At 37.7% G+C, this 10,583-nt stretch overlaps 1 protein-coding gene across 1 annotated transcript in view; it reads left to right on the top strand.

The window, feature by feature from the left end:
• Positions 1-410: 410 nt before the first annotated feature.
• septin12 (septin 12) overlaps positions 411-10,583 on the top strand; it is a 118,682-nt gene continuing 108,509 nt past the window's right edge. The window contains exon 1 of the mRNA XM_030141521.1: positions 411-615. Coding sequence (XP_029997381.1) covers positions 561-615 — 55 coding nt within the window. The 5' untranslated portion in view covers positions 411-560. The remainder of the gene's footprint in view (positions 616-10,583) is intronic.

The following is a 10,583-nucleotide window of genomic DNA, read 5'->3' as shown; positions in this document are numbered from 1 at the left end:
TTTTTTTATGTGACCCTTATACACTGTCTTACAAACTGATGGTTGGAATTTGGAAAAAAAAAAGTTGCTAGGGTAGTCTGAAAAATCTGCTAAATCTGGCAACTAAAGTGCTAAGTTGTCTTCAGTACGCATCATTAACAGTGAGAGCCAGGACAACTGCAAAGAAAGGAGAAAAGAAAGCGAAGAAAAGGAGAAATCTGTCATTCCAGGTGTTGCGCACGGCTCCGCCCCCTCAGCCATCCCGGCCCCTCCCCCCTTCCCCCCTCGGGTCCGCGTCTAGGAGGAGGAGGAGGAGGAGGAGGAGGCCGGCGGTGGAGTGGGTGGGGGGGCAGGGCCCGGACACGCACACCAGTGGATGTGTTTGCAGTGGAGCACACGGCCCACAGGACACCCCGCACACAGCAGAACCTCCGCCGGACGCACAACCTCTGAATCTGAATCTGCGCCTTTTCATTTCATTTACTGCAGCTTCTAGTTTTTTTTTTTTGTCTTTTCTTTTTTTTTTCTTTGCTTCATCAGACTCGGAGCGGCATCACAGAACTTGGAGTTTGAGAGCCAGGATGTCGGAACTGTCTGTGAACGACCACCTCGAAGGGATTTTATCAGATTTTGAAGGTATGTTGTAATCCACAGTGACTTTACAGCTGCTGCTTTGTGACCCTACAATAAAACTCAGACTGTCTGCTTCAGGCTGCATCTGCTGCAAGCTTGTGTTTTGCAAGACTCCTGAGATCATTTCATTCTAATCGAAAATGTTTTCATAATAGTCGTGTGCGTGAAAACACACAATCCATCTGTGCGAGATCATCAGAAGGGAAACAAGTGGAACTACATGAGGGTTTATGATGGGAAATACTGAGCTGGAAAGTAAAGGTTTGGGCTTTTTTTTACACTGGAAACAGCATGATGCAACAGTTTTTTAGGTATATTTTTATTATACACTGTAAAAAAATGACTGTAGAGTTAACACCAAAAAGTTGTAAAATTGTAACATAAAAAAAGTGTAAGTGACAATATGATGCAAAGTTGTTTATTTGAAAAGATTTTTATGTTAAGGATTAAATCAAATATAGCTGTAGTTCTTACAGGAAGAGTATGTGAACAAAACCAGATTTGTATGTAGAAATGATGTGTTTGTATTGTTTTTAGAAAATAAAACTGTAAATTGAAAAACATTATGGTGCCGTTTAAATTGAAAGACCCTAATGTTGAAATAACGGCCTATTTGCTTTTTTTTTTTTTTTTTTTAATAAAAAAAGTTATTTAAAAAAAAGTAAACTTACAATTTAACATTTGAAACTTGTAAATTAATTGGTTGGTAGAGTGGCTCGTCCAATAACCAAAGGGTTGGTGGTTCGAATCCTGAACCCTTAACTGCTCCCAGTTGGACCTGGTGGTTTTGGAAAGGGCTTTGGACACCATGAAGATGTAGAAAATGTGCTAAATAAGTGCAGACCAGTTAAGTCTACATGTTTAAAATGTTAAATCTACTTGTTAGTCTGTAAATATGTTTACAGTTGGATGTGTTTTTTACAGTATTGTTCTGGAAACCACAGCGGCCAGTTTTTTTCCATTAAAAACAACAGGATTTTTTTTTTTTTTTTTTTTACAGTGTATACATTTTTATTAATTTATGGAATCTCCTTTTAAGTGGACTTTTTTTTTTTCTTTCCTTCTCTTATTTTGAATTAAAGCTGTGAAACCCTAGTCTCCTACAGAGGACAAAAATGCATTGCTGGGTCTCAAATATATAACCATGTTGTTTAATTCAGCCCATTATAAAACCTAATGGTACACTTTTGTGCAGATGAAGTGTTTTTCCACTCCCTGTACCTCTGAAAGCATTTATAATTATGTGTTTATGTTAAAAGTCATAAACTGTGTAAATCACCCACGATCTACTGCTCTAAGTTCTACTGTAATTACAGGTGGCAGATGTAAAGTAGCCTGGACAGGTATGAGACTACAGCTAATAACACAGTGTAAGCAAAGCCTCCAAAAGCTGTTTGTGTTCAGAAATTGAGTTTGAGATATAACAATTATTTTCATTTAGCATCCTGTTTTTTCAACTGTAACCCTCAGCTAGAGTTAGGGTTATGACAGAAAGTTAAACAGGGAACATTATCTAGTTTCCAGATGTAATGTGGAAACACAACCTGAACAACCCAAGTTGAACTTTTCAAAATGTATTTCAGTTGTTCAAATGTGATCCTAACCCTACTGTGTGTCACTAGCCGCTTTTCCATTGGACACACGCACAAAATTTTACTGATATTTACTAAATGTCAAAAAACCCGTAGTGCATAAGGTCGGTTTTTCAATTAAATCACAAATGCAATGATTTGTTTATTTATTATCGCGAGATGTTATGAGAAGTCATTCCATAAACATGGCGACAAACATAAATAGCTGTTTTTTTTAATGTAGAATGCTTGTTACCCCTCTATCTCATACTAATTTAAAAAATGATTGGGTTTCCTGGTGTGTCCACACATACCGCGCCATGTTTGTTTTAAAACTTTTCGTCTTCGCTCGTTGATACATCCATTGACATCTTTTTTTTTTTTTTTTTTGATCATGCTACTCTAGTTGCACAAAAAGGTCTTTCCATTGCAGTTTTGCATGATATACCAATTTCGCTATGCCAGAAAAGCTACCTCTTGCAAGTGCAAAAACGTTTCATTGAAAAACAAGAGTTTTGTTGAAATTGTCATTTTTCCATTAGGCAAATATTTATGTGCAAGTTATATTTGTGCAATTTGAGGGTCAGTGGAAAAGCGACTACTGGTGACCTGGTGGATGTCAAGAGGTTTAATAAGCAATATCAAGTTTACCTACTTATAAAGTTACCAATTTAAGAAGACACATTCAGTTAAAATCCTTTGTGTAACATCTCACTTTTAATCAGGAGCCCACAAACATAAATGTGTCTCAGCCCAGATCCATTTTAGCCCATAAAGACCCAAACAGCCAAAAGCATGTACTGTCTAAACTGAGGGGGATTTATAAATGAGCGTGGGCCATGTACAGTAAACAAACATATCAACATGACCAGAAAGATGTCAAACTGGTGAAACGCCAAGATCCACAAACATTTGTCACTTTGGGCGGAGGACTCTATCCATGCTAACATTGTGGAACAGTGAAAGACAGGCCTGGAGAGGTTAGCAACACCACTTTGCTCAGGGTATTTCCGACGCGGAAGTGATACATCCCCCTATGGTCACCATGGCGCTGCATCACCACCCCTTTGATTCCGGATCGCAGGTCCGCTGTATAAAAGTCCAGCCTGTCTCACCTCTGTTTCTCCTTTGACTTGGCTATTGAAACCCGTCAATGGTAGCAAAAAGGTGGAATCACCATCTCACCGTTTTTCCGGGATCTCTGTGTAGAAGTGGAAATTGATTCACCAGTAAAACCGATGGAGATGGATCAATGACAGTAGATGGAGATACTTGTTTTTATGTGCAGTTATTGATATCTTTGCTGAAAAAGTCACTTTTTCTTCAGTTTTTTTTCTGTTTCTCATATAATAACCTTTGAATTTACTCTAAGTTTTCATGAACACATGATCAGTAAATTAAATGTAGGAAAATACATAATTTACGTTGAAAAATGTAAAATACAGAGGATAATATTATCATAAATGGTGATAAATCACTTAAAATGGTTAAATGTAGAGAACAGTTCATTTGGGAACAGTCATCAGAGTAGCGCTGGGTCTTTATGGGTTAGGGTCATGGTTAGAGGTAGGCTTTCAGCAGAACACATATATTTGAAAGGAAAATCTAACATGTGTATGAAACAGCCTAATCTACATCCGTGTATGTGGAACAGAAACACATGCAAAGAGTGTGTGTTAAAAGGTTGAGGTTTGACTTACATTAAGGTTTAAACACAAACTGTAGTTATAATTAAAGTGAACTTAAAACACTGGATGTTGTTATTTGCTTGTATTTGTCACTAAACTATATTCTTCTTCACTGTTGTCAATAGCAGGACTTTTGTGTGCAGCTCTTATCACAGGCTGTATTTAACTTCACATAAACAGTCTAATAACAGGATGTAATGTGATCAAACAGCATCCGCTCCCTTTAGATGATCTGAACCTGATCTGCTCAGACCTGTCACATCAACTATGATCATATTTAATATAGTATCACTGATATTATGAGCAGGTTATAATGATATATAGTCTGAGTTATGACCCAAAGGCATATCAGTAATCGTGTTTACTTGAGTAACTCCTACCGGTGAAGACGCTAACAGCAGAGATGACCCAAACCCCAAACGTCATCTGCTAGCTTGTTTCATGAGCTGCTGGTGTCAGACTTAAAACAGTAAAGTACAGTCTACTTTTCTTATAAATCCAAGTGAATAACAAGTTGCAGTACTATATATGACCTCACAGAATTGTAACGTTTGCTGCATTTCAATGACGTAAAGGTCAGATAAATGCAACCTGGCCATTCAGACTGAAGTCACATTGCAAAATATCACATGCGTATTGGATTTAGGACCACATATGAAAGTGGCCTGGGTCGAATTTGAAAAAATCAGATTTGTGCTGTTCAGACTGTCTGTAACAGATCGGATACAGGTCACATATGGGCAAAAAAATTGGATTTGGGCCACATTTGCCTGCAGTCTGAACGTAGACTAATGCTGCATTTCCCCTACGTGGAACTGACTTGTTTCGGGTACCAGGTACTATTCCTGGAGACCATTTCCATTACAGGATACTACTGACTTTGGAGTACCTGGTTGTCATAGCGATGCTGCGTGTAACTTCTGTGACATCTGCTCTAGGGATGGATAAAAAAATTGATTTAATCGATATTAGACTGATTTTGTTTTAATTTTGCGTAATTGATTAATAGTGGATAAGATTGATTTTTCAGAGCAGGACCAGGAGTACACGGAAGCGCAGCTGGCTCCGTCTTGCGAACCCCAGAGGAAGACTCGCGATGGCTCTGGCGCGGAAAAGACGCAGAGGAAGGGTGGGGAAAACCCCTCTGCTGGAGGTACTCCCAGCCTCAAACTCGAACCCGCAGTGTGAAGGAACTAGCTGCCTGGAGGTTCTCTGAGGCGATTCGCGGAAGCCGGTCGTTCTTGGAATAATAACTTGGATGAATAGTAAAGCGACAATGTTTGACCGCTACACAACACTAGCCCCCCCCGCTCCCCGACCAACAATCACGGAGCGTGCGCACCCCCCCAGTGAGTAGAAGCCACCAGCCATAAAACGGAATAAAGATGACAAAGAAGTCCGTTCTGAGCCACTGTAGAAACATGGGAATGTTTCTTATTTTAGAGCAGATTCAGCTACTTACTGCTGAAATGTTCTATTAATTTCCTTTCTAATATCAATATTGATACCAGTATTGATGTGTTGCATGACTGCGGTAGTCAAATAATCAGGTTACAACTCAGAATTGTACTTTGAATATCACTAAATTAATCTGAATCAATCAATTGATACCGAATCGAACTGATATTGGATCGAATGGAATTGAATCGTGATTAATCGATTCAGAACCTTATGAAACGAAATCGAATCGATTATGGAAATTGGCCATCTTACCCAACCCTAATCTGTTCAGAGAGTTGCTGATAAACTCACTCATTGTGTGTTGTCCTGTCAAGCTCATGCTGAATCTTTTCATCGTCCACCTTGGACAGAAATGTCTGAACCTCTTCGATCGACCATGGTGTCGTTCAGTGGGCTGCCATCATGTGGATTAACCTACTGCTATACTTACTATAAACTTCAGAATCTGTTTTTTAAAAAATGGCATGTCGCGCATTGACAACGCAATGATGCAGAGACAACTCTCTGACCAATCAGTGGTCTGCAGTGTTTACATGTCACATTTTAGTGTCTTGTCACCCGTTTTGGAACCTCAGCCGAACAAGTACTGAAAAAGTAGTACCGGGTACAGGATTCCAGATTCTTTTATGTAATGGAAACGCATAAAGGCTGTGTTGAGTCAAGTCAAGTTGGTACCACAGCATAAGTGTAATGTCCCCAAAACACATGGAAAAAACCTCTTGTGGTGTGTGTGTGTGTGTGAGAGAGAGAGAGAGAGAGAGAGACCATGGTATCTTTGGAGGAGGTGACATTAGCTGTGAATCCACTGGCTGTTCCTCAAAACATGTTCCATCCTAACTTGGCTCAACACCCACAGTGAAGCGGAGCTCAGCCCAAACATCAGCAGTTGAGGCTTATTGTCTTCTGTGAATGTTTACATACAACATTTGGATAATGCCAGAAAAGGAAAGGAAAAGGTTACGAAGGAGAAAAAAAAACTCTTTGAACTTTCCTGTGAGTGTTATCTAAATGGTCCAACAGGGCGGGGCTTCACATGAACGGCAGCGTAAATAGAAAATCAATTCATATTGGACAGAGTGATGTGTCTGAGGTACAGTAGGATACAGGCTTAAAACAGGCGTCACTGACTGTTTGGTGAAGTGATTAATTCATCAGTTGGTAAACAATGTCAAATGTAGCTCTGAGTTAGATTATGATAAATAAATGCAACATTTATCAAGTCACGTTTTGAAATGATAAGTGGGATTGAACAGATCATTATATAGTTTAAACATTTAACAGTTTATTTTAAACAATTTCAGTAAAAAGAATAAGAACATTTTAAATAACTAATATGAGAAATTTTGAATATCCATCTTTTTTTTATTTTAGTTATTGATTAGTTAATAAGGATTAATTGCATCTTTGATATTTTTTTTTTGCTATAAAATAGAATCCATGTAAATCTCGTGAACAGTAAAAGAAGTTATTGAGTAGTTATTGTGGTTACTACGGAAATAAATTAACTGTGGGTACAAAGTTGTATCTAATTTTAGTAAATAGATTCAGTTTGTTTGATTAAGTGGTTTAACTGTACTCAGACTAATTAAGTAAATCTAGTTACCTGTATAGATTTACTCAATCTAAATAATAAGGTTCTAATCTAAATAAATTTTTCAAATACTTTTGTAAATCTAATTTTGACAGATATTAGTTGATTACACTAAATACTTTGTCATTAAGTATGTTTGATCAATTTTTTAAGTAAACTGTGACCATGTTTTTTACAGGTGTAACACTGTTGCATCCTTCTATACATATGGCCTTTGGTTTTTACCTTTAAGAATAGATGATTGAGGGGAAGTAAATATTTTACTAAACATTTTTAAAAACATTTGAGGTTTTAGAAGACTGAAAATAAGGCCTGAATGTTTTAGAAGCACCTTATGTTTTATGAGTGAGCTGGGAGGGTCATAGGATAGAAGATGTTACACTTTTAAATGTAATATCAAGTTAAAGTGACACTACATAAAGGAGATTGTGTCCCAAAATACCAAACATGTCTCTGAAAAACAGACCTGTATCAAAATTATCAGTCAAGCCATTTATAGATATCATACAAACATAATTTCTTCACACCAATAAAGTAAATAATGTAAGGATTGTCCAAAAGTTGGGTTATTTTTTCAAAACTGATAACCTGAAAACGAGCAGAGGACAGACGTACATAAAATACTCCATCATAGCTGAATTTATCTTGTGTTGTGGCCTCCATTAGTTCAGCTTAATGAGGTGACAAAGTATTTGTTTATATTAACCTTCTGGTATCTGGGTGAGCATATTATGCACACTTTGCACTTCATGTTATAAAAGGTCATATATATATATTTTTTAACAATTTGTATTAGGTTAGAATTCAAAAGTTGTTCATTTTTTTTCATGATTTTTTAAAATTCTGACCCAGTCACTAAAATCAGCATATTGTAAACAATGGAAAATTATTACACGAGCACCCTAATCTGAAGTGAGTAAAAAATGCACATTGATGTATTTTAGCACTGGACATTTGACCTAACACAAAAAATAATACTGCATATTAACCAAAGTTGCTGTTAATCATTGACATACTGTATGACAGGCTCCAAATATCAAGAATAAGTAATACAAATTTTATGTAGTATATTGAGAAAAAAAAGGTTGAATATTGTTGTTTTTATTACAGACTTGGCATTTAAAGGGTTAAAAAAAAAGACAGTTATTGAGTATTTGATATTTTGTTTGTTTTTGTATGAAAAAAATGACATTACTGCAGCACTGTGCAGGTTATGTGCTTCTGGGGGTTAGGAAGGGCCTCTGGGGGGGGTTACCAGAGGGTTAATAGAAAATTCATAACATACATATCAACTGATCGACAAAGCCTTCTGGACTACATTCTTCACTGTGAAGAATTTTTATTATAGTGGTTTGGTCCATCACATGATACTGGTGCTGTCAATGACCAACCAACACCATCACCACTGATCCTTTTCAATGTGTATTTGACATAGATCACACAAATATAAGAGACAAGAATGAGGAAAATAGAATAAACTGAAAGTATCAGAGTCTTGAGTATAACAACAGTGATAGTATGAGCAGACCTGAGGCTCATCAATCATGTGGCTGCAGCCCTGCAGGGACACTACAACAAAAGCTGCCTTCTCTCCTTTCATTTATTCTCTCTCTTCACATTCCTGTTTAGACAGGTGTTGATCTGTGCTTCTAAACAAATTAGTGTAGCCTTCGGCCACAGACCGCCAGTGTAGCTGCTTTCATACGACTATGGACGTCTGTCTGACACCTCAGTCCACTGTCAGTGGACAGTCACTACTGAAACACCAAGGGGCAAAGAAAGAAACGTACGGAAGCCTTATATTTGGCAGACAAAAGCTGTCTATCGTCAGCACTCTTGGAGGCTCTGCTCTTCATTGTCTCAGATTTCACAGAGGCCGTGGGCTTCCTTCAGCAGCCGGGGTCGGGTCGGAGTCATAGTGATAATCAGATGTGACGGATCTAAATTTGATTTGGTAACAGTGGAAAGACTGTTGATGCTTGTGAGGCCAGCCAGCTGAACGGCTCTGGGTGAAAGGTGGACCCTCATTTCTATTTTTGGATTAATCAGATGGAAAGGAACCACCGTCTAAAGGCATGTGATGCAGGAAAGAGGGTTTTCAGATACTTCAGAACACAAGTCTAGTGATGTGGTCAGAGCTGGGAATGTTATCATTGATGCTTTTCTTTAGAATGTAATGAACTTATCTGGCTACTGTTGTGTGACTGTACTTTGACAAAGTGCAACAGTTTGTCGGACTTCTCTGATCAATGCTACGCTAACTATCAGTAGTGTTTTTGAATCCAAGTGGTTCTTACTCTGAAACTTGACTCTGGATGTTGTACAGGATTTTTTAAAGGTGATACCATCTTGATCATATGTGTTAGTACATGAACTGAATCAGGCAAATACTTATATACAACTTACTGCAGGAATTCCAGTAATTATATTACTGAAGGAAATGACAGTTAAAACAGTAGAACACTGTTACTTTAAAAACTTTAAGAAAAAATGGTAATATGAGATACAGATGTACTAGTTGTCTTGTCTCCCTGCTTTAGACAGATATAATTTATTGGGGAAAAGCTGGGGTTTTGTCAGTGTACAGGAAAGTATAAAAGCAGCTTTCTGTCCTTGGAAAGTCACATTTCTAGATTTCAAATGACAAAGATTTTTAGACAGTAAAATTGGAGGAGACGGCCTTGAAAATCTGTATACAGAAGAAAACCCACATTAGAGCAGCACAGTATGTCATTTTGTACTGCTGCTGTCATGTGCATGTTCACAGTAGTTTCATTCCAGCATGTGCAACAACAGCTATGACATTTTGTTTCTACTCTTTTTCTACTCTGCATCCAACGGTTCTTAGATGCATTTAAGGGATGGCCATTTTAATTACTTTAGCAAATAATTAAGCCAATTGAAGTCAGTTAATCATAATGTGACCCTTAACATGTGCCCTCCACCTAAACCAAAATAAAACATACAATAAAATAAAATAACCCACCCCGGACTGGGTGGTCCACAGTTATAACACTTATTACCTCCGCCAAGGAGGTTATGTTTTTGCCAGGGTTTGTTTGTTTGTTTGTTTGTCTGTTTGTTTGTTTGTCTGTCCGTTAGTGTGCAACATAACTCAAAAAGTTATGGATAGATTTGGATGAAATTTTCAGGGTTTGTTGGAAATGGGATAAGGAAGAAATGATTAAATTTTGGTGGTGATCGGGGGTGGGGGGGCCCACGGGGGGGGGCCACTGATCAGCCTTGGCGGAGGTCTGTGCTCTCCGAGTGCTTCTAGTTGTTCAAACTTTTTTCAGACTTAACTTATGCATCACTTGGTCAGAAACAGTTCTACAAACATCAGTTCCACATCTTTATAAACTACTACAGAAATCTCCTCCAACCCCAAATAAAAATGAGTTACCTTAAAAAAAAGACTATTAATTAATCACGCCAATCCCTAATACATTCATTAATTATTAACTTATCAACAGTTGTTGTTTTTGCTAACATGTTTAGTCCTGGTGTAGTTCATTCAAAACATAACCTGTAATACAAACACAGTCTGACAAAAGGACTAAACTGGAGAATGTGTATTATAAGGCTGTCATCAAAGCTCAATAAAAGACTCTTTTTGGGGTCGTCTGGAAAACAGTAATTATAGTTACAATGCAATTTACA

This window comes from Sphaeramia orbicularis, chromosome 8 (genome assembly GCF_902148855.1).
Source record: "Sphaeramia orbicularis chromosome 8, fSphaOr1.1, whole genome shotgun sequence".
NCBI classification, from domain to species: Eukaryota; Metazoa; Chordata; class Actinopteri; order Kurtiformes; family Apogonidae; genus Sphaeramia; species Sphaeramia orbicularis.
This window is presented reverse-complemented; position numbering and strand designations above follow the sequence as displayed.